Consider the following 24,151-nt stretch of genomic DNA (forward strand, 5'->3'; position numbering starts at 1 on the left):
AATGCTCACCTACCCTTACTCACACCTCTCCTATTCCCTTCACTCTTGCCCACTCCCCTACGCCTCATCTACCCTCCAATTGCTCACATACCCTTGCTCATACTTCTCCTACTCCCCTCATCCCTGCATTCCTATTTCTTTTATTACTCCGATAATACTCTACTTATTTCTCTCCACCAATACTTTGTAATCCCAATTACTATGTAAGCCGCACTGAACCTGCTTTGAGTGGGAAAGCGCGGGGTACAAATGTAATAAATAAATAAATAAATAAAACGTCATGTCATCATACTCACCCCAGCACAACTCCCAGCTCCTTCACATGAACTCTGGTATGTCCTCTCAGGTATTCTGAGAGCATTTTGCTTTTGAAGTACATCTCCTGAAGTCTGTCCTCGAGATGCATGATGCACTGTAGGAAAAAAAAAAAAAGAAAAAGAAAAACGGAAGCAGGACAGGTGAGTATGAAATTGCAAGAACTTTTTGCAGAACATAAGACCAGATAACATTACATTACATTTTGGCTTATATCCCACTAACACCTTTTCAGTTCTAAGCGGTTTGCAAACTTCTTATAGGGATTTAGAGATCAGAACATTCCTCAGAGTTACAATGGTTGCTTCTGAGATTTGTATTATAGTTGGATTTCTACCTATTTCTTAAACAAGAAAGTTTTTATCTTCTTTCGGGACATGAGATGATTGTGTAGGAGAATACATTCCAGCAATGTCTTTCCCAGCTCTGCTGGACATTCAAGTGAGGTAACTTCATTGAGAGATGCAGCCAGATACTATTTGCCCCCTTTTGGATTGTACTGGGATGTACCCAGTGAATATCAGCTGAGGTCAGAGCATGTGACCCTATAATCTTTGGACATAAGTTGTGCTGTCAAATAGATAGGGATGCTAACAGCTGTATGGGATACTATAGCCACAACTAACAGAACATAAGCATGCCAGTTTCCCAATCTATTTCCTCAATTCAAGCAAGCCATAAAAAGCATACCTGCTGAAAAAAACAGGAAGAAAAATTAGAAGAAAACAAAGAGAAATTAAATCCATGGCACCCATCTCAGTTTGCTCCAATACTACTACTACTTATTTCTATAGCGCTACAATCCCTAAATGTGCTCACTTCCACTCTTAGCATTTAAGATTTTTATTCTGTTAGCCACAGTTCCACAGATTATGATAACAAATTATTATAAAGGTTAACAAAACAGTTCTAAAGAAGACTGTATCCTAAGAAAGTCAACAACAAAAAAATACCCTTTTCTTCATGCCACTTTTTTCAAATGGCTAGCAAACATTGCACCAAACCAGACCTGGCTACAACTGGGCACTAGACATTTGATACAAATGCCACCAATTGTCCAAAATCCCACAGGTCTGCCAACAAAAGGTAAAATTAGTTCTTACCTGATCATTTTCTTTCCATTAGTCCCAACAGATCAATCCAGAGACTTGTGGGTTATGTCCCTCTACCAGCAGGTGGAGATAGAGAGAACTTCAGAGGTTTACTATATGTGGTCATGTGCAGTCACCTTAACTTCAGTACTTCGATACCAAAGCAATGGAAGACGAAAGAGGAAGTCCTCTCCTTCTTGCATAAAGCCCATGTAGGCTCCTCAACCGCTCCTGCGGGAGGGTAACAAAAGGTTTCCTTTATGTTTTGATTTGCCTTTTTTTTTTTGTAGCCAAAAAACAAATGAAGGAATCTGATGAAACTGAGGCAACTAGAAGAAAACACTCAACCCAGATCAATAAAGGGCGGGCCTCTGGATTGATCTGTTGGGACTAATGGAAAGAAAATTATCAGGTAAGAACTAATTTTACCTTCCATAGTGTCCCACAGATCAATCCAGAGACTTGTGGGATGTACTAAAGCAGTCCTCAAGTGGGGCGGGGTACTACAACCTCAGCAGACTGGAGCAATGATACACAGGCCATGGTTACATATGCTGCCATGTCAAATCTGGAATGCCTAGCGCTGCCACGCCAAGCCTGCAAAGCCTGGCAAGGGAAGGATAGCAGATCAAGTAGGCGATCTGCAAAAGCCATCCACGGCAGGACAGAGGACCAAGTGGTCGAACTACAAAGGGCAGTCACGGAAGCGGAAGTCAACTGTGCTCTGGAAGAAAGAGCTGCCACCAACAACAGGAGAGACTGTCCCATACAGAGGCCAGTTAAAGAAATTGCCTCTCTCAGCCAATGGCCACTGCAGCTCTTGAAGCCAGATCCCCTTTCTTGTGACCAGCCAGAAGACAACATGAGGGTAGGCTGGGAGGCATTTATGCTCAGCAGGTCAGGAATCTGATGATCCTACCTCAGTGTAGGTGTTTCATAAGGAGTTGCCACCTTCCTATATACCTAAGGCTCTCCACGTTCTGAATTTGTCTGCTTCTGATCCTGCCACCACTACATCTGCTAATCCGCTACAGTCTTTAGCAGTGCATAAGGCTATGTAGGAAGTCACTGCTCAGTGGGTCATCGCAGGCACTGCCCCACTATGCAAAGACGTAGCTAGGTGAGCTGCAAGGGGAGCAGCTGCTCCCCTAAAAGGATTTTGAATAAAATGGCACTTATGCGATACAGCTCTTCAGCTTCACACTGACGCCTATTCTACAAAAGGTCTGCTCCTCTTGACATCAAAACCGCTACGAGCCTGACCCGACTGAAAAGAACTTGTAGACATGTCCTTAGGAAGATGCTGAGACTATAAGTCATCCAGGTCTTCAACCAACTTCATGGAGTCCTCAAACAATAGTTGCCATGAAAAGTGAGCTGAACCAGCCATCGTTAGAAGCTGCATTCACCACCCAGCAGAGCAACCACATCAAATAAAAGGCTGTGACCGTCAAAAACGTCTGACGCCCGAAACAAATCATAGAAGAAAACTGGCCTCGACTCTACTTCTGGCAAGTGAGGAGGTGGTTGACTGTCTGCCTTCTGGAAGGGATCCGAAATCTGTTGTCACCAGCTACTCCACACCCTAGCAGCCTACAAGCTGCAGATAGCCACCTCCAGGGAGAGAGAACTGAAAGCTGAGTTGAAATCACCCATTGAGACGAAGTTGGCTTGAAGGGAACCATACAGATGGGGACCAAAGCAGAGAAGGAACCCCGAAGTGGTCTGATATGGACTCAGGCCCATGGGGGAATGGTCCAAGGAACCTTGTGCCCATAACTTGAACCTATTCCCATATCCTGGACCTGGTAGGGAAATATAAAAGTAAAACCTGACTTGGGTTGGCATCTGTTGCTGAGGAGCAAAAGAAAGGACTTCCCAAGCCTATATGGAACAGCACGCCCCAATAAGCCAAGATTTGTAAGGGAAACAGCTAACTCTTGGTGACACTGATTACCAATCCTACGAACTGAAGACGAGTAGGTATCTTGGATGACGTTTGCAGAGTCTCTTGATAAAGAGAGCCGCAAATCATCCAGTCACGAGGTATGGATGAAACTGCAATCCACCCACATGAAGGAAAGCTGCCACTACCACCATGACCTTGCAAAAATGTCCTCAGCAACATGGAAAGGCTGAATGACATGGTCATAAATCGCTAAGCTCCCTCTGCAGCAAGGAGCACTGGGAATATTAAAGTAAGTTTCCTTGAGGTCCAGGGAGGCTAGAAACTCTCCTCACCAGAGAGAACTATTACACACTGCAAGCTTCCCATTGTGAAAAGTTGAACCGTAAACACCCTAGACTCTTATGATGTCCAAACTCTGCTGGAAGGAAGCTCCCTGGTTGGAACTACAAAGCAAAGGAAACAACTTCCCATTCCCCAATTGCAACTGGGGACAGACTCGACTGTGCCTAAAGGAAGAAACGTTGGCAAGGTGGCAAGAACTGCCCGACGGTGTTTGAGCTTATATGATAGACTCAAGGAAAAATATGTAGTGAAGTCCAGGTTGTAACTGTGCGATAGAAAAACTAAGACACATCTCCTCAGCTCGTAATCTTGGGGGGGGGGGGGGGGGGGGGGGGTCATCTTTGACTCCTCTCTCTCCTTCTCTGCTCACATTCAGCAGATTGCCAAAACCTGTCGTTTCTCTCTCTATAACATCAGCAAAATCCGTCCCTTCATCTCTGAGTACTCTACCAGAACCCTTATCCACACTCTTATTTATTTATTGCACTTGTATTCCATATTTTCCCACCTCTTTGCAGGCACAATGTGGCTTACAAAACATCATGGATAATGGAAACGAGAAGAGAATAGACATTTGGTATTACAGAAGGATGCTGGATTGCATGGTAATGGAATATATGATAGTAATATAATAGAAGGCATTACTAACATTTCTGGATATATGTATGCGTTTCACATGATTTGATCTTTGTGGTATATCTTGTCGAAGAGATGGGTCTTTAGTAGTTTATGGAAGTAGGTCGCTTTTAGGTTGCGTGGTTATTGCAACCTGCTTCTCACCGGCCTCCCTCTTAGCCATCTCTCTCCTCTTCAATCAGTCCAAAACTCTGCTGCGCGACTCATTTTCCGCCAAAGTCACTATGCTCACATTAGCCCTCTCCTTAAGTCACTCCACTGGCTCCCTATCCGTTTCCGTATTCAATTCAAACTTCTCTTATTGACTTATAAGTGCATTCACTCTGCCGCTCTCCAATACCTCTCCACTCTTGTCTCTCCCTACACCCCCCCTCGGGTACTCCGTTCTGTAGATAAATCTCTCTTATCTGTCCCCTTCTCCTCTACTGCTAATTCCAGACTCCGTTCCTTTTATCTTGCTGCACCTCACGCCTGGGATAGACTTCCCGAGCCTGTACGTCTAGCCCCGTCTTTGGCCGTTTTCAAGTCTAAACTTAAAGCCCACCTCTTTACTACTGCTTTTGACTCCTAACCACTACTCACTTGCCTTGTCCTTTTATCCTCCTCTTTATTCCCTTTCACTTAATTGTTCTGTCTACCTGTCTTATCTAGACTGTAAGCTCTTTGAGCAGAGACTGTCTTGTTTGTGTATGGTGTACAGAGCTGCGTATACCTTGTAGCGCTAAAGAAATGATAAGTAGTAGTAGTAGGTAATCTTGGTCCACTCCTCCTGAAACCAGTACAGGAGTCCTGCCTGAGGAGTGAACAGACTCCATCATTGGAAGATGCAGCAGGCATAGGTTGACCTGGAGTTGAAACAGAGCTCATCCTACCAGCAGCCAGGTGGCTTGTCGTAGAAGTTGAAACCCTGAAAGTGGTTTTCCTGGCCCCACAAAACCTACAACAAAACCAAGCGGATTAAAAATCATCCTTAAACGCGTCCCCTGGCAATCTCCGAGACTTGGAAGTCCCTCAGGTCTTTACTAAACTGCCCTAGATCTTCTCCAGTCCCAAGATTACTTCCAAAAGGCAGGTTGCCAAATGTGACTTGGAAGCCACATCAGTGGTCTAATGCCTAAACCAGTGCTAACTTCTTGCAGACAGGGACAATAACTGGCTGGTGTGACTGTGCACTATAACTGCTGCGCATTGGAGCCTACAAGTGTGGCTGAGAACCAGAGACAGAAGGTGTAGCAGAATATGGCTGTTGCACCATTGCGCACTACAGATAGCAAGCTGCAGTGGGTTGTGAAGCAGCACCCCTTGAGCTCTGTGCTTACTCTCAGCTGATTGCAACAACTATTAAGCTACCTCTACACTGAAGTAGTTCCTGGATCTCTCCTCATGAAATTTAGGTACCCCATACCATGAAAAGATGCCAAAAATACCATAGAAGCAATTAGAGGTACCTGGTACGCTGCAGATACCGGGGTAGCTGAGGCTAGGATGCAAAGGTGTGGCCAGTATCAGTGTGCAAAAAGAGAGAGAGAAGGGCAGTCTTTAGTACAGTAGAGTTCTGATCAGGGGCGTATCTGCGTGGGGCCACAGGGGCCTGGGCCCCCGCAGATTTCGCCCTGGCCCCCCTCCCCACCGTCAACTCTCCCCCGCTGCTTACTTTTGCTGGCGGCCACCAGCCGAGGTCCAACCCGAAGTCTTCATATTTCGTCTTCCTCCGACTCCTCCGTGGCCATGCTGTAAGTAACGCTGCTGATTCGTTGAATCCAGTTCGGAGTCTGACGTGCTCCCCTCCATTAATGATGTACACACACCCTGAACCTCCTCAAGGAGGGCTCAGAAATATTCTTAGTGTAAATCACCTAGTGAAGTACAGGCATCTCTACCAGAAGACTTTCAGATAGTCAGTACTTTCCAAGTTGCAGCTTAAGGCTCTCGCTGCCGCAGAACAGCTGCAGGGGACTAATAGGTCTCCGACCTCGCCCCTGGAAAGTTGCGGGAGACTCAAAGCTGTGGGAGACCCGAGGACTCCCACAGAAGTCTGCAAACCACCCCAGACCTCCTTTCTTAGAAGCCCTTAAATATCAAATATGAAGAAACTGGGAGTGATCCTCCTCCCCAGTTCCCCAGTCACATTTCTGAAAAGCCTACATATAAAACTGCCTGAATCACAAGCAAATCAGGCCCCAGGGGAGCGCTGGGGCTTCAGCATTGCCATGTGGAGTAGCAATAAAGATGGCACCCTCAATCCTCACTGCCCTGCGCCCACCAAAATGAGCCGGGAGGGAAGGAGCACCCCACTCCACGGAGTTGGGCTGTACAGTGGATCTCCAGCAAGGGAAACTGCAGCAGCCCAGTGGCTCCCACACTGGGAGCCGCTTTTGCTCTGCCCCACCGGCGCAGATAGGATAATGACTACTCACCCCCTCGGGAATCGCTGTCGCATGCCAAGTCGATCCTCACACCATTCAGCTGGTACTGCAAACCGGCATGAGCTTGCCGTGCTGGACAAATCAAACTGAGAAGATTTTTTTTTAAGGCAGGAGAGGACGTCGGAGCAAAAGAAACCTCAGACTCCTTTTAAAGTCAGGAGAGTGAACCACAAACCCCAGTCAGGCAGAGAGGAGGGGTTGATGGGGGAGGAAGAGAGAGACCTGGCACCACCAGGTGTGCACCCAAGTCCCAAGACCTGGACACTTCAGACTCCAGAAGCTCGACTAGACCCAGTGGACCAGGCAAGGAGCCAATCAATCCACAGCTGCACAGATATGACCATCCACCTGCTAGATAGAGAGAATACTGAAGTTAAGGGTGACTGCACATGACCACATATAGTAAACCTCTGAAGTTCTCTCTATCTCCACCTGTAGGTAGAGGGACATAACCCACAAGTCTCTGGATTGATCTGTGGGACGCTAGGGAACAGGCCTCTACCCTTTGCAAGGGGGTGTATTAGGAGGAAAGTGTCTACCAGGAGGCACATCACAAACACTGGTACGCTGAGCCCTTGGGCAAGTGATTTCACCTTCCAAACTTAAGGCCTTGTTTACTAAGCATTTTTCCCACATACACTAAATGGGAGAAAACCTATAACAAACAGATGGGAAATATCTACTTGTACATGAAATGCAACAAGCCTCGAGCTTGGGTTTGAAAGGGGCAAGTAATCAAATCTAAAATTCCAGTCAGTCCCTGAAGCAATTCTTCAAACCTCAACTGGTATCCATATGCAGAGCCCTTGCTCCAGTTCCTTCTGAGCAGTGCAGGGAGCGACTACGAGTCTGGATATCTTTCAGTCTATGACAGGAGTCTACCATATCATGCAATGCACACGTCATTCACAATTTTAATATTGTAGGTTCTGATACAATAATACAATACTGATCAACGACTTCACACTGAAGTATATTCTGAATCCACAGACGTGCCCCCCCCCCCCACCACACCAACATGCAAAAAAAAAAATTCTGATTCTAGGATCATCTCAGTAATAGCAATATAAACCTCTCTAGTGTACTGTGAAATACAAGATACGAAATTCACTCAGGAACTACAGAATAAGTCTACCATACCACAACAGCAGTAACTCCTAGAATTCACACAAGGACCTTACCTAGGAGAAGGCAGCACTGCAGATATTGCAGGAGGCCCTAGAACATCAACACATCTATTGGGAAAAATGAACAAGCTGGACTACTACAGATCCCTACACAGAAACAAGGCCAGAGTTTGAGATGCAAGGGCTGAGGGCACACATTTGAGGGGAGCAGTAACATCAAATGTCTTTCAGCACTGGGCAGGGTTGGGGATCCCTATGACATGAGGCATAAAACAGATCCTAAATACAGAATAAATGATCAGAAACTAAAAACAGATCAAAACAAAAATGAAAAACCAAAAGCCAAACTCTGCATGTAACTTTTTTTTTTTTTTCTTAAAAAAATTTTAACAGCCAAGTATGTTTGGTCACTGCTTCTTTGTTCATTACTTCATTCAGTTCATTCTAGATGGCTTTCTCCGATTTTAAATTCTTTTCGCCCTTTGGTCCTTCTTCCCCCATACTATCCAAGTTTCCTGTATTTTGACGGACTTGACTTCAACATATCACCTTCAATAAGCCTTCCCCAAATTAATCTTTTCTTCTTTGCTCTACTCTAATTCCCTCGTCAAAGGCAGGGGGTGGGAATGACCAATACGATGAACCAGGATGAAAGCATAAGTCATTTATTAAGTATATAAGTATATGCAATGACACTTGTTTGGAGACAGCACATATGAATACAGAACAGCTGACTGAAGATGGACTCAACATGGTCCGTGTTTCGGCCTAAATGCCTTCATCAGGAGTCCAGTTTCTCCACAACCACATCATGATTTTGCAGCATTGGTGAATACTGCTAGAACAACTTCAAACCAAGTCTACAGCATCTTATGCTTAATGAAGGTCTTGTGCTTTCATCCTGCTTCATTGAGTTGGTCATTTCCACCCCTAATCTTTGATCTGGTTTGGACTCTGTGGGAGTGTTTGGTTCCCTGCACCCCTTTTTCTGGGCTTCTCTAATTCTCTGCCAGTGCTCTCTCCCTGCTCTTCGCTTATCTCTACATAACTCACTAACCCAGGCTCATCCATGGAAGAGCTAACCTAGTGCTTACAGCAAGTCACTTAACTCTCCCATTGCCTCAAGTACAAACTGAGGAAAGAAAAATACCTACTGTAACCAAATTTAATTCGCTTTAAGCTACTACCACAAACATGAGTTAAGCCCAAATCCCCTTTCCTGCACATTATAAAAGGAGCACACATCTCCTGGACTTAAAGTAATGTACTATGAACTCAGGCAGGTGTCTGAAAAATGTCTTTTTAGTACGCAACATGCACTGCGTCCAGCACAGACTTCTAAGAGTTAACTCACAAAGGCAGCAGGAAGATTGAGCTTGTAAAGCTGTAAGATGGACTGAAGTAAGTTAGACACTTGACTTGAGACCAAAACGTCCTTCCCCAATTTCATGTTATCGGTGATCTTCCTCTGACTTGTAGCCACCTGGACATTCCATTTATCAGTGTCCGCAATGATACAGACAGTTTCTGCAATGGGTTCATCCAGCACCGGACGCTAGAAGGAATAAAAGTGGTCACCCATGGTAAAAGCATGCAGTATACACAGTCAACATTTTACAAATAGTACGCCACATTGACATAGATTCATTAACATGCATTCAGTTCTGGGGGGTGGGGGGGAAATCAAAGATGCGATTAGAATATTTATATGATAACTGGGAGCAGGGAGGATTGGGTCTCCCAAATCTTCGACGGTACAATCAAGCATGTCTACTGAGGCACCTTCGGGATTGGATACTTAATATAGAACAATTTACTCCAGTCAGTTGGGAGCAGGCACTATATCACCCTTGGCATGTAAACTTTCTAATACAGGCCCAATCACAAAGTTTACCGCCAACATGCAAGAAAAGTATTCTGTTACTACTTTTAAGACAGGTCTGGCGCTTTCTTATGACAGTTTGGAATCAAAACCCAAATATTAGCGATCAACTTCCACTCCGGGGGAATGGAGATTTTCCACCTGGACTGGAGGCTGGGTTAATTAAGAGATGGGCAGACATGGGAATCAGCCTAATGGAACACATAGTAAATGAGGAAGGAGGTTTGTATACATTTCAAGACCTAAGGCAGAGACTTTCTCTAACTAACAAAGATCACTTTACATACAGACAATTACATCACTATTGGTACAGCTTAGATCAAGAGGCATTGGGCACAAAATTAGGACAAAAACTCAGAGAATTCTTAAAAGGGGATGCACATGGTCACGTTTCCATATCTAGTTTGCACCGGGCCCTGCTGTCGCTCTGTCCGCCCCGAAACTATGGAGCACTCATAGAGGCTTGGAGCAAAGACCTGGGATATGAATTGAAGGGAGTAAATTTTGCAAAATTGATAAAAGATATCCCCAGGCAAGTTAGCGGGGCAGAGCTACAGGATAGCCAGTATAGGATATTACATAGGGGATACATGGCACAAACACAGGCAGCAAGAGCGGGCTGTGCACCGGATGCTCAGTGTGTAAAGTGTAGACAAGGGAGAAATACACTTCTGCATGCATTTTGGAGTTGTATCAAAGTGAAAATATTCTGGAAAAGGATCCATAATTAACTTGAGACTCTCATAGGCCACAGACTAATTCCCTCGTAGAGAGGGGTGTTATTAAACAAAAGGGGGGCCTATGAGCTATCAAACAAGAACATGGATCTATTACTGGGTAAGGCATATGCAGTGGGGAAAAAATGTATACTGAGGCATTGGTTGCAAGAGGAACCACCCACCATCTGGTTTTGGAGGAATAAATTTCATGAGTTGATGTTATGGGAGGCTAGAGCAGCATGCGGCATCCCAAAGAAAAGAAAAGCCTTTATTTCAATTTGGAACAGATATTTACACAGTATCTCACAGAAAGCGAGAAGCGCAGTGCTCAATAATGTGCCCCTATTATAAGAGGAGCACAGTGCCAAAAGAAGCAAGACCAATATTTTACACTCTGGTAGGAATAGCATGTGCAGAAGTAGAGGTAATTAACCATGATGTTTAGAGAACATTTTAAGCGAGTAGAGGGGGAGGGAGGTTGGGGGGGAGGGGGGTATAGGAGTGGGAAGGGTAATGCTCAATGCATAATAGAGGGACATGTGTATTATTAGATAGGAGAACAATCCTTTGAAGGAGCACATTAAGAGGGCCCACCAGTAAATATTGTTGGGATAATACACTGAGTAAAACATGAGTTATAAATATTGGCGTTTCATATAAAAGTTTATTGTTAATAGTTATGCAACTGCACAGTAATTATACATGTACATATTATAGATATAGGAGTAGACAAGAAGGAAGGGATAGGGGAGAAAAGTTTGGAAAACATTGATGTTGGACATTTCAGGTTTAGTAATATGTACTAGACTTTGCTGTTATACGATTTATATTGACTGAGATGGAATTGTATACCATGTGACCTCATCAATAAAAAATTGTTGAAACATAACATGCATTCAGTTCAACAGGACACTTTCAAAACTTTAGTGCATGCTAGTGTGATTTAACACATTAACCCACAAATTAATACATGTCATGTCAATTAGGGGCCCTTTTCTTAAAGGTATTAAGCTCTTAACACAGTGTTAGCACAAGAAAACAGGGCTTGTAAACACATTAAAGCAAATTACAATATTTCGCCTGTTTGCATGGTTAACTCACACGTTACTTATTTTTAAAAAAATATTTTTTGGAGATGGTATTTCATGGATGAAGAATGTACATGAAAGGGTTAACCAGCTAGTGAATTATGGTTATTGCATGCTAACTAGTTAATGCAGAATTAACACAGGAACATTTAGCATCTTCTAAATAGGAAGCAGCAAGTGCTCCCGCATTAAATATGGGAACATACTGCATGACATGCAAACTAAAAAACAAAAAAGTCCAAAAAATGTGCTGCGTTAAATCTGGGCTTAGTGTGTGGGAAAGTTCCGTTAAGCCCAGATTTTAGCTCACTAGTAAAAGGATCTTTTAGTGAGCATTAAGGGGGTCTTTTACTAAAGTTCGTTAAGTTTTTGCACTTAATGTGCCCTAACAGCAGAAATCAGCATTTGGCCAGTAAGGAGTTACACTGGCTTACTCACCATGATTTATAAAGCGCTGAATAAGGAAACATCTCTTGCAATTGCTTTGAAAATTTACCATCTGAATCGCAGTACGAGATCAACTGATAAGTTACTTAACTGATGTATGCTCAATGTAAACCTCCGTAAGTCCTTGAGCCAAAGTCAGACTAACTTACATGCACTGCATGGGCCAGGTCAGCCAGTAAACACTGCTTCAGCTGCTCATCACTGCTTGTTCCATGCAACACGAGATCAGGCATGTACGTGGCACAGTAACCACCGAAGAGGGACTTTCCGAAGTTTTTCACACTGGGACTGCTGATGGTATTAGACCTGAAATGCAAAGCAGCAATCTAAAGAAACACAATTAAACACCCCTTGCCACAAGCCCCATGGTGGGACTGGACAATCAACATGTAATATGTGCAACCCCACCAAGGTAGATTTGGAAGGGCACAGAATAAGCCACTTATCCTACAAAGAGTTTAAAAAAGGGGGGGAGGGGTTGATATTCATTAAAAAAAAAAACCCCAAAGCTTATAAGTTTAGGCTCCTAAATATGTGCCCTATTTGCAGCCCAACTTAGCAGCGTAAGTTTTCAGCTGAAAATTCATCTTACATAAGTACATAAGTATTGCCATACTGGGAAAGACCAAAGGTCCATCAAGCCCAGAATCCTGTTTCCAACACTAGCCAATCCAGGTCACAAATACCTGGCAAGATCCCAAAAAAGGACAAAACATTCTATACTGCTTATCCCAGAAATAGTGGATTTTCCCCAAGTCCATTAAATAATGCTCTATGGACTTTTTCTTTAAGAAGCCGTCCAAACCCTTTTTAAACTCCGCTAAGCTAATCGCCTTTACCACATTCTCTGGCAAAGAATTCCAGAGTTTAATTACAAGTTGAGTGAAGAAAGTTTCTCTGATTTGTTTTAAATTTACTACATTGCAGCTTCATTGCATGCCCCTGATATAAGCACCCTAGTCCTTGTATTTTTGGAAAGCGTAAATAGACGCTTCACATCTACACATTTAACTCCACTCATTATTTTATAGACCTCTATCATATCTCCCCTCAGCCGCCTTTTCTCCAAGCTGAAGAGCCCTAGCCGCTTTAGCCTTTCCTCATAGGGAAGTCGTCCCATCCCCTTTATCATTTTCATTGCCCTTCTCATTCCACTATATCTATTTTTGAGATGCGGTAACCAGAATTGAACACAATATTCGAGATGCGGTCGCACCATGGAGTGATACAAAGGCATTATAACATCCTCATTTTTGTTTTCCATTCCTTTCCTAATAATACCTAACATTCTATTTGCTTTCTTAGCCGCAGCAGCACACTGAGCAGAAGGTTTCAATGTATCAACGACAACATCTAGATCCCTTTCTTGGTCTGACTCCTAATGTGGAACCTTGCATGACGTAGCTATAATTCGGGTTTCTCTTTCCCACATGCATCACTTTGCACTTGCTCACATTAAACGTCATCTGCCATTTAGATGCCCAGTCTCATAAAGTCCTCTTGTAATTTTTCACAATACACCCGAGATTTAACGACTTTGAATAACTTTGTGTCATCAGCAAATTTAGTTACCTCACTAGTTACTCCCATCTCTAGGTCATTTATAAATATGTTAAAAAGCAGCGGTCCTAGCACAGACCCCTGGGGAACCCCACTAACTACCCTTCTCCATTGAGAATACTGACCATTTAACCCTACTCTCTGTTTTATATCTTTTAACCAGTTTTTAATCCACAATAGAACACTACCTCCTATCCCATGACTCTCCAATTTCCTCTGGAGTCTTTCATGAGGTACTTTGTCAAATGCCTTCTGAAAATCCAGATACACAATATCAACTGGCTCACCTTTATCCACAATACTGGACAGGAAGTGGAGAACAGAGGGCCACTGGAACGCAAAGAGGCAGTGCTGGAAAATGAAGAAATGGGGACACAGGGGCACTACTGAAAAGGGGGGGGGGAGATAGGGGCTCTACTGAAAAGGAGGGGGATAGAGATACAGAGGGGCACTACGGAAAAGGGGAGGAGGTGATAGGGACACAAAGGAGCACCACTGGAAAGGGGAATGGAGATATGGGGACAATGGTGAAAAAGGGGTGAGATGGGGACAAATAGGTAATGCTGGAAAAGGGAGAAGATGGTAACACAGGGGTAGTGCTGGAAAATAGGCGAAGATGGGTACACAGGGCAATGCTAGAAAAAGGGAGAGATGGGGACACCTGGACGGCAGATGCAAGAAAAGGGGGAGATGAGGAGACCAGGTAGGCTTGTGCTGAGTGCAGTGGAGTGGAGGAGTGGCCTAGTGGTTAGGGTGGTGGACTTTGATCCTGGGGAACTGGTTGAAAAATCTCCCTTCTGGAACTGAATCACATGGCAGCTCTATACACAGCTATTTGATAGTGGAGATGTAAAATGCAAGATCAGTGCAAACAGATGTAGAGAAGAAATGGGATGGGGACAAATAGGTAATGCTGGAAAAGGGAGAAGATGGTAACACAGGGGTAGTGCTGGAAAATAGGCGAAGATGGGTACACAGGGCAATGCTAGAAAAAGGGAGAGATGGGGACACCTGGACGGCAGATGCAAGAAAAGGGGGAGATGAGGAGACCAGGTAGGCTTGTGCTGAGTGCAGTGGAGTGGAGGAGTGGCCTAGTGGTTAGGGTGGTGGACTTTGATCCTGGGGAACTGGTTGAAAAATCTCCCTTCTGGAACTGAATCACATGGCAGCTCTATACACAGCTATTTGATAGTGGAGATGTAAAATGCAAGATCAGTGCAAACAGATGTAGAGAAGAAATGGAAAGGCCAACCTGGAAAAGAATTTGTAAGGCTTACTCATGGAAAAAAAGACTGGGACCAGCCAAATTCCCAGACAACAAAGGTAGAAATTTGTATTTAATACTTTGTAAAGACTGAGATGTACCTGCTTCTCACTTCCAATATTTATAGAAAAAATAATATTTTCAAACATGAGTAAAGCCCCCCCTTACATTCCACAACCCCAGTGTATTTTTTTTCTGTGAGTTTTGTATACTCTTCCATGTGAGCCACCTGATGTACAAAGATTCTGACCCATACAGCCTGGAGCACACTACCTCAACCTCCCAGATACACCAGTTTCTGGATCTTACGCCGCTACCATCTATTTCAAACAGAAGCTCTCATTATCAATTACAGAGGAAGAAACGTTATGGGCTATAAAGAACTCATCTTTACGTAAATCTCCAGGCATTGAAGACCTACTTGCTTTTTCAGTCTTAATTACTTTTTGAATATTTATAATTTCACACAAAGTGTAGACTATGTTGAAAAGATCAGTGAAGTAGTATACTATGCCATACTTTGTATTATTTGAATATTTTTACTGCTGTAATTGCCTATTGCTTATGTTTTTATTTATTCTTATTGTACACCACCTTGAGTGAATTCCTTCAAAAATGTGGTAAATAAGTCCTAATAGACAAACAACTATTTTAATGTATTAAAATTGTATTTTTTAATCATCAGAATATGAAAACTGTATGAAGCAGTGCCGTAGCAAGGGCAGCTGACACCCGGGGCGGGTCGCCGCCCCCCCCCCCCCCCAGGTACAGCACGGCGCACCCTCCCCCTCGGCGCGCACTCTTACCACTACCATAGGAAAAGGGGCGGGCGGGAGGACCAGTCCGCCCCGAGTGCACATCGCTGGGAGCTGCGTCGGCTCCTGGTCCCCTGCTCTCTCTGCCCCGGAACAGGAAGTAACCTGTTCCGGGGCAGAGGGAGCAGGGAACCAGCGGAGCCGACACCTCCCCAGCGGCGTGCACCCGGGGCGGACTGCCCCACCACCCCCCACCTTCCTACAGTATGAAGCACTGTACTGTATAGATTCATCAGCTTCCCCTTCGTCATTCTTGTTTTATGGATGCATTAAAAACTTTGGCCATATTGCAAACAAAACGAAGTTATACCGAGACCCATCAGATTTTTTTTCTACAAAGCATTTATTCAGTCAGTACCTCCACTAACAGCATAAATGCTTTTGAATACCAGCCTTGCAGTTTTTACAGGATTTAGGAATTTATAATGTATACTGCTCATTTTAAATTAAAGCCACCACTGCCCAAATCACAGTTTAAATCAGATTATGCATTCCAGATAGGATTATCTGATAAAGTAGGTTAACTAAGAAAATGAATTACCAACAGCTTAAGCATTTAGTATGGAACCCTGAGAAAGTGGAGGCAAACATTTTGAGCACTGGGTTTCTGGGAGGCCTGTAATGAAAAACTGACTTAGCTTATACAAAAATCCCTTTATTTAGGATGTTAACAAAAACAGGGGAGCATGTCCTACTTTGCAGGCAAATTGAAAAGAATAGGGTAGAGCCCTCTATATTATGAAGTCAAATATGTATAACTAATAGCTTGAGGGTCCTCTAAAAGTCTGACTAAATCAGGTTATTGTTATAGGAGGAAAAAGCCTCAAGAAGCTCAAAAGGTTGCTGAAAGCTAAAAGCAGCTTGAGCAGGACTGCTTCATCATCGGCTTTAAGACGGCATAAAAAACCTCCTATTAAATTCCTCCTGTTATTCAGTGTTATAGAAAGGTACTGTGCTCTGCTCTAACGGGCTGACAGTTGAATTGAGAGGAGCGTGAAGAGCAAGGAGTGAAGTGAGAGCTGAGAGCAAGAAAGAACGACTTGAAGCTAAGGCCTGTTAGATTTTTGTTGTGGATAGAGTTCTACAACGATACTGTTGGAGCAGAGCACAGTGCCTTTCCATAACACTGAATAACAGGAGGAATGTAATAGGAGGGTTTTTTTATGCCGTCTTAAAGCCGATGATGAAGCAGTCCTGCTCAAGCTGCTTTTAGCTTTCAGCAACCTTTTCAGCTTCTTGAGACTTTTTCCTCCTATAACAATAACCTACTTTGCAGGCAAGCCATAGCTGAGCAACAAAAGGGTTCCTCGTATCAGGGGCTTCGAGGGGGGGGGGGGGGGGGGCAAAATTCCACAGGCCCAGGCCTGCAAGGGGGGGCCCGGCATTGGGGTCTCTCTCTACTGCTCCTGATGGGACCTGGGTGATTGCGTCCCGACAGGCGCAAGAGAGAGAAAACTCCAGCGCCGGAGGCTGGTGAGGACCCGGAGGACCAGCAGATACAGCAGGCAGAAGAGATATTCACAGTTGACTGTTGCATTGCCTTCCAAGCGGCTGCTTTTCCCCTTAGGCACGCATGCCACTACTACTTATTTTTATAGCGCTACTAGACGTACGCAGCGCTGTACACTTGCTCAGTTTTGAAACTGAGCATGCGAGACCTGAGATAAAAAGCAGCCGCAGGGGAAGGCCACGCGGCAGAACTGTGAAGAACAGCAGTGCTGGAGTGGAGAAGATGACTCTTCTGCTGGCTGGGCCTTGGGATCCCCACCAGCCAAGGTATTGCCAGTTGACTCAGGTGGCTGCAATCCTGGGGGGGGGGGGGGGGGGAGCAGCGATGGGGGGTGGGCATGGTGGCAATCCGTGGGGGTGGGCCCAGCAGCGGCGGCCATGCCCCGGGCCTGGCTCGGTCTCTCAGCAGCCCTGCCTCATACATACCTAGTGGAAGTGTGTTTGGAGAGCTATTTCTCCCTGGTCTAGGCCTCTAATCTTTCCCTCACTTTGTTTTACCTTCCTTGGATGGACCATGTCTTCTTTTCCAAGTTCCCCAGCCCTAGATCTATCAAGGTGGCCTGATGGGGGAACATGGTTAAGAAGGATCAGAACCCTCTTATATACTCCCTCACAATCCCCCTTTAAGCACCTCTAGAAATGTAATTCTCAGCACAAACACACAGACCAGGCTAAATCCCAAATATCCTCTTACCTGGGTAGAGGAAGTTCTGTTTCTTTTCTGGACTCTTCATGCCTGTCACTGGTATCACCTTGATCCTGGTAAGACGAGCTCCTCTCGCCATCACTGTCTTCAAATGCGCTGTCTGAACTCTCACTTCTAGGAATGCCTTTTTCACTTTTGAAGGCACTGTCTTTCCAAGCATCCTCATGGGGGACAATAGCAGCAAGTGCTCTGCCACACACCTGCCTTTCAGAACTGACACTAGCAGTCTTTGGTGAAGCGCTCTCTGAAACCTGAGGACCAAGCTTCCTACAGTGCTGTGGTACCTGGGAAGCTTTACCTCTTACTGTACTATCAGAAGCCCGTGAAAGTTCACCAGAGAAGACAGGTGGCACAGAAATATCCTCTGCTGTATTTGTTTCGATGCCGTTATTCTCAGTAAAATACTCATCAAATATACTTTCAGCATCCTCAAGGGAGGGAATCCGTGCATAGCAAATTCTCTGCCTTGCGTGTGACCCATGTGAGACATTGGAAACCTCTGGCTCACTTTGAGCAACAGCAGATGCCTCACTAGCAAGACTCAGTGGGACATCTTTTACCGTCAGTGGCTCGCGGAGAGCCTTTATTTTTTCACCCATTTCCTTTCTGCGGCTCTCAAGATTGGAGTCAGGCGATAGTGAACTTCCAATCTGGAACATCACCTTGCCTAGGCAGGCACCCATCTGAGCTTCTCTGCTGGGACATAGCAGTGCTGAAGACTTCTCTGGGCACTTCTCTGATGTACTGTATTCTACCGCTGTATGGCTGTAATCTTCCCGTGTTGACGTTATATCTTCTGGCCTATTTAATCCCTGTAGTCTGCATGTCATCGCTCCAGTAATACTGATTACAGTCTCTTTCTTAATTTCTTTCGGCAGAGAAGCAGATTCTCTACAAAAGCCAAGGTTGTCGCACACACCTCTCCTGGGTGAGAGAAGGGAGCCCTTTGTACATTGCTCCGCCTCTACTGTGACATTCATTTCCTCTTTCCCGTCTTTAAGGGGCGACTCTTTCAGAGCACAAGTTTCAGGGTCGCTGCTTGCAGAAGTTGTTGCTCTGCGCCCCTTCCTCTTTCGTGGTAAGATTGGAGACACTAAAGCAGGCTCACAGCTAACAGTGACCACCACGTACTCTGACTCTTCCACCTGCCCCTTCTCCAGCGCAGTCGTGATCTTCGTCTCTTTCAAAATCTGTTCCCCTTCCTCCACATGTCTGTGCTGAGTCAGCTGGTTCTCTTGTAGCTCAGAACACCTTATAAAGTAAGTAAGTACGTTGAGAATGCGCTGAACCAACTCTCTGCGCTTCCCAACCACAACAGTTCGAGTCAGCCTGACTGGAGAGCCAATAGCACCATAGAGATCACCTGTGGGGAAAAAAAGACAGAAAGGAGAAATGTATACCTCTTTCAAACAAGCCTTAGATTAGAAATAAAAAGAACAGAGAGAAATATGCATATGCAGATTCTATCATTACTCAACTTTAGGGAACGTAAGACCTTTGAAAAAAGAATGATTGAATATTTTGACACCCAACAAACAGGACTTAAGGATCTGGGTTTTCTAACCCATTATAAACCATAAAGCTGTATTTCTCTGTTTATTTCTCTGTTTATTACCCTCCTCTCACCTACCAACACCCATCCTGTTAGAATATCAATGAAATGCTTTGATGTCCCCATGCATACCCCCACCCTCCCACTCTGTCAGACTGTCAAAGTAATGCTTTGATGTTTCTCTCATATATACTATCTGCTACCACATTTGCTTATTTCCAATCTGACGAAGAAGGGCAACCTTCGAAAGCTAATCAAGAAATGTATTGTGATACCAATAAAAAAGGTATCATCTTATTTTCTTTTCCATGTTTTATTTTGTTTGATTTCTATTAACCTTTAAGAGTGGACTAACACGGCTACCACACCTCTCAACTTTAGGGAAAAAGAGTCTTCAGCACCATTACTCAAAACATTAAGAAAAGAGCCTTTAAATCATGTTCTCTTAAGGACCATGCATTATATACAAATGCTAATAATAATAGTAAATAATTCAAGGTCTTAAAAAGGTACAGGAACTTTACTATCTTCATATCCACAAGAGGGCAGCACTACGCTATAGTCCAAAGATGAGAAAAGACAGCTCTCGGGGTAGAAGACAACTACTGTAGACTATTAGACTATTAACCAATACTGAAGATTTTCAAAGGCAATACTGGCAAGAAATTTCCAACTTTTAGCACGAGTTCCTGTTTTATTGTATGTTTTTATGTTTATTGTACACCACATTGAACTCTGCAAAGAGGACATAGCGGTTGACAAGAATTATTTTTGATTTGAAATAATGAAGCAATACTTTCAAACAGGGATGGCAATTGCCCAGCCTAACTCTCCCTCAAACTGTAGTAGAGCCCTGCTCTTTCTTGGGTCAATGGGTGGGTCTCCTCTAAGCTTGGGTTCTTAGTTGCCGTAGGAGATACTTGTTCACTATTTGACAATTCTGTTGTTGATATGCTGGTAGTTGCTGTCATATAAAATACTACACAATGAACCTGAAGGACAGAAGAGACCTTTTGAACTTATGATCTACACCCATATATCCAATAAGGGCTTCAAGATCATTATATCTCCAATCATCGGTCTAAAAACTCCATCGGTAATCAATTTAGCAATAATATATTATTCAAAATTCATTAATAAATTATCACAAAAATCCAGATTTCTTTGAAGGTTGCCAAAAGGAGTTCCAGTGCACTATAAACACATGGAAGAGTAAGTACGTCTTTAATATTTTCTACACACTTCACTGCTGAAGGCAATTTTTTCAATGAACTTCATCTCAAAGCACTAAGAGTAGTTATCTTTCAAACAGAAGGAACCTGCCAATCTTTTTAGAGGGTACTTCAACATTTTCCAAAATAGTCCTTAGAACATCTGCACTCCCACTAAGAGTCCTTTTGTCACCTGATCGCTACATCAGGGGGAAAAAACATGGCTGATTCTTAGTAATCAGGTGAAACAAGGGGCCCTTGGTGGGAGCACTGATCTTCTAAGGGTTATTTTGGAAAATTATGAAGGACTATCTAAAGAGATTGACAGGTTCTATTTGGAAGATAACAGTGTTGTGGGATGAAGTTCGTGGAAAGTAATCCACAAATTTGTCTATAAAAACTGACTTGATATTGCTGTTCAAAACTGTATTAACCTAATACAGTACAGCCCTGCTTACTCAGACTAATCAACATCAAGCCCATTCTGAACGAACTACATTTCCCCTTGGATAGTGCAAATTCCGTAACCTCAAACCCAACCTCCTTCCCCCACTGCAGCTCAACTATGCCCCCATCCCATTTTTTTCTCTTACTCGTGTCTCCTGCCGACACTAATACCCTCCTTCACACACAGTTCATTGCTTAGATCAGCTACCTGAACCATGGATGCTCTGCAGACTGATTCAGCTTTCTGATCTGAGCTGTGAATTCCACAGAGTAGGGGGGGGAGCAGTAATAGCAGGAGGAGCAGGTAAGCGACGGGCCCCATCAAATCCATTTTTTGGGGAAAAAAAACTGTATTCTACTATATTCTATAAAATTATATGAAACAGAAGGGGGAGCAGTGAATGCTAAAATGTTAATTCAAAAAGTTGACTTCTCAAATAATGTTGCAATTAGTTATGCACAAGTACAAATTACAACCGAAAAGTACAGGAGAACTATGATCAGAATAGTTATTTTCCTTCTCAGAATACCTACATAGAGAAGAGATGTCTTTCTAGTCTGACACTTTTTGCCCCTTCCACAGTTTAATTCCTCCCAATTTAGATTTCACCAACGTCCTCTGTGCATAAATTACAGCAAGCGTAACCTACTACAGGCCTCTTCTCTCTAACCATGGTTAGGAATTCTATTCCAAAATACATCGCAGTTGCAGCTAGGAATCAGATTTTAAGAGACCCTTTTAGATCTGGGATTCGGTACATTGCTTCAATGACAGACGAAGCAAACAGCAAGGCCGATCAATATGCAAACAGCTAAACAAGGTAATGACACAGCAGCACAAAGCTAACTGAATGTGTTACATATGTACAAGTAAATAGAGAATTAGTCAAGAGTGGGTGGGGGTGGCCTCACGCTCGTTGTGATATTCTCAAATGTTTTTCCTTTCTTTGCCACTCCCCTTCCGCATCTTCATAAGATTTCCACCAGTGGAGTCTTCCTCATGCATCCTCGCCTAAGCAGATTTTTTTTTTTTTGGGGGGGGGGGGAGACAGGAAATGGAACACTCAGATACTAACCTAGCTGTGCCCAAAGAGGGTTGTAGGGATGGGATTTCGCCAACATGTTCAAGGACTGTGATGTATGTTTTTCAGAGAAGGCCTTTATGGGAGGATGATCATTTGGCATCACCGTTGGAACCCAAGCCAAGTGATAGGTCAATACCGCTGTCAATAATGCTGATAAAAAACTGAAAGCAATATATATAACAGATCACTGTAAATTTTAGTTTTCGACTGACAGACTGAAGTGAACAAATAGACAAAAACTGAACACAAGGAGATTAGGCGTACTGGTTTTTGTTGAACTGCTCTATCAAAACCACAAATTCTTTGAGGAAGTGTTGGCACAGCTGATTCTTCTCAGATGTCCCAGACATCATAGTAAGCCACACTGGTTCTGCAATCCTTGGCGCAGAGTACAGCTTCCAGACTGTTTCCCTATAGGTAAAAAAGGAATGAATGGTAACCGGACGACACAAACAGAACATGTGTATATTACATGCAAGTGTCCAGAAGCCATTACAGATGCAGGGTCACTTGCACTGTGGTGGAGAATTCACTTTCATAAGAGAAACCCAAGTTTTTTTTTTGTTCTTTAAACACATCCCCCAAATCAAAAAGAGAATATTTGCTGAGTTTTTTTTTTTAATGGCGGAAGTTTTTATCACAACTAGGTATCCTGCTGAAATTAGTTATTCTGCAGACAGCAGCACAGTATGTGCCTTGATAGAAACAGATTCATACATTCCAAGAATGGTCTTCATCATCTTTCTACACACACAGAACCATACATATGACTCAAACTCATTTGATCAGTGAGTAATTAACTTACAAAAATATTTTCCAGTATTTTTTTTTTTTTAACAAAATGCTTCTTTGCACATAATGGGGTAATTTTATCAAGCATTTTGTGTGTGTAAAACATGTTTTTTAACAAAAAAAATGGCTCTTATAAAACTGCATGTATGTACACATACAGTACGTTAGTAAAGACACTACAAGATTACATTTACTTTTACACAATCCATGTGCAGGCATTCCCAGGAAATAGTTTCAGTTTTACAAAAGTACATATGTAGATGTATAAAGTGCACCTGCCTTCTTCGGAGCAGGTGTACGTTTGCATGAAAGGACGTGTGTGCGAGTAAGGGATCACTGTAGAAACTGACTTTATAAAAGGCACATGTTGCCTCTAGAAAATATTAAATTATGAGGATTATTAATATAATTGTCTCTTCCTCTTGACAAAATAATATCAAATGAAGAGACTGCCTTTAAATAACCCAAAAATATATATACACTAAATCAAACGATATTCAAATACTTAACTGTAAAATATAATATAGTGCTCAATTTTCAGCGGTGGTTTCAGCCGATATAGCTCTTAAGTGCTATTAAAGCTGTTAACCCCCTCATTCAATCATCACACCAACAGTGGTTCTTAACTTTGTATATACACTAAGATAAATGCCACTTATCTGACTGAGGAGCTGTATAACACTTCAGCTGTTATGTAGAGCTTCCAAGGAGACCACCAAAAACCACATGTATTCCAATAATCAAACAATCGTCCATGAAAAAAATGCCAAAAATGTGCCTCTAGAAAATAGCCACCTTTTTGGACATTTCACACAGGGGGCCTATATTAAGCTCCAATTAAAGGAAAAATTTGTTTGAGGTTTTGGTTTGGTCTTTCAACAGTATCTCCCCAATTGAAAGATAGTAAATACCATCTATTTTAGTAAATACCATCTATTTGTGTTATAAAGCAACTATGTAGCTTTATAATACAAGTACTCAACTAGCCCTCTAGCCTACATGCAGAAATTTACACTGGACCTGAACATGTATTTATTCTTTATGCATGTACACACAATTTTATAAATATGCACACACATCGCAACTCTACTCCTGTTCTGCCCCTATGCCTCCAAGAACCACTGCGCAAAAACTGCATAAAGATAGGCCAATTCTGCATGTAAAATGATTTTTAAAATTAGTCTCTAAAAGCCTGACTTTGTATAGAGCAGCAAGGTAGGAATTTGGC

General features: G+C 43.3%; 1 protein-coding gene across 3 annotated transcripts in view; it reads right to left on the reverse strand.

Annotated features, from left to right (window-relative positions):
• Positions 1–24,151, reverse strand: part of FNIP2 (folliculin interacting protein 2) — a 156,418-nt gene that overhangs the window by 20,581 nt on the left and 111,686 nt on the right. For all 3 annotated transcript variants that reach the window (XM_030191601.1, XM_030191602.1, XM_030191600.1), the window contains 6 exons: positions 22,396–22,542; positions 22,123–22,292; positions 17,825–19,199; positions 12,132–12,288; positions 9,201–9,401; positions 297–412 (listed from right to left, as the gene is read on the reverse strand). In XM_030191601.1, coding sequence (XP_030047461.1) covers positions 297–412; positions 9,201–9,401; positions 12,132–12,288; positions 17,825–19,199; positions 22,123–22,292; positions 22,396–22,542 — 2,166 coding nt within the window. The remainder of the gene's footprint in view (positions 1–296; positions 413–9,200; positions 9,402–12,131; positions 12,289–17,824; positions 19,200–22,122; positions 22,293–22,395; positions 22,543–24,151) is intronic.

The sequence above is a fragment of the Microcaecilia unicolor genome, chromosome 2, assembly GCF_901765095.1.
Source record: "Microcaecilia unicolor chromosome 2, aMicUni1.1, whole genome shotgun sequence".
In the NCBI taxonomy this organism is placed as follows: Eukaryota; Metazoa; Chordata; class Amphibia; order Gymnophiona; family Siphonopidae; genus Microcaecilia; species Microcaecilia unicolor.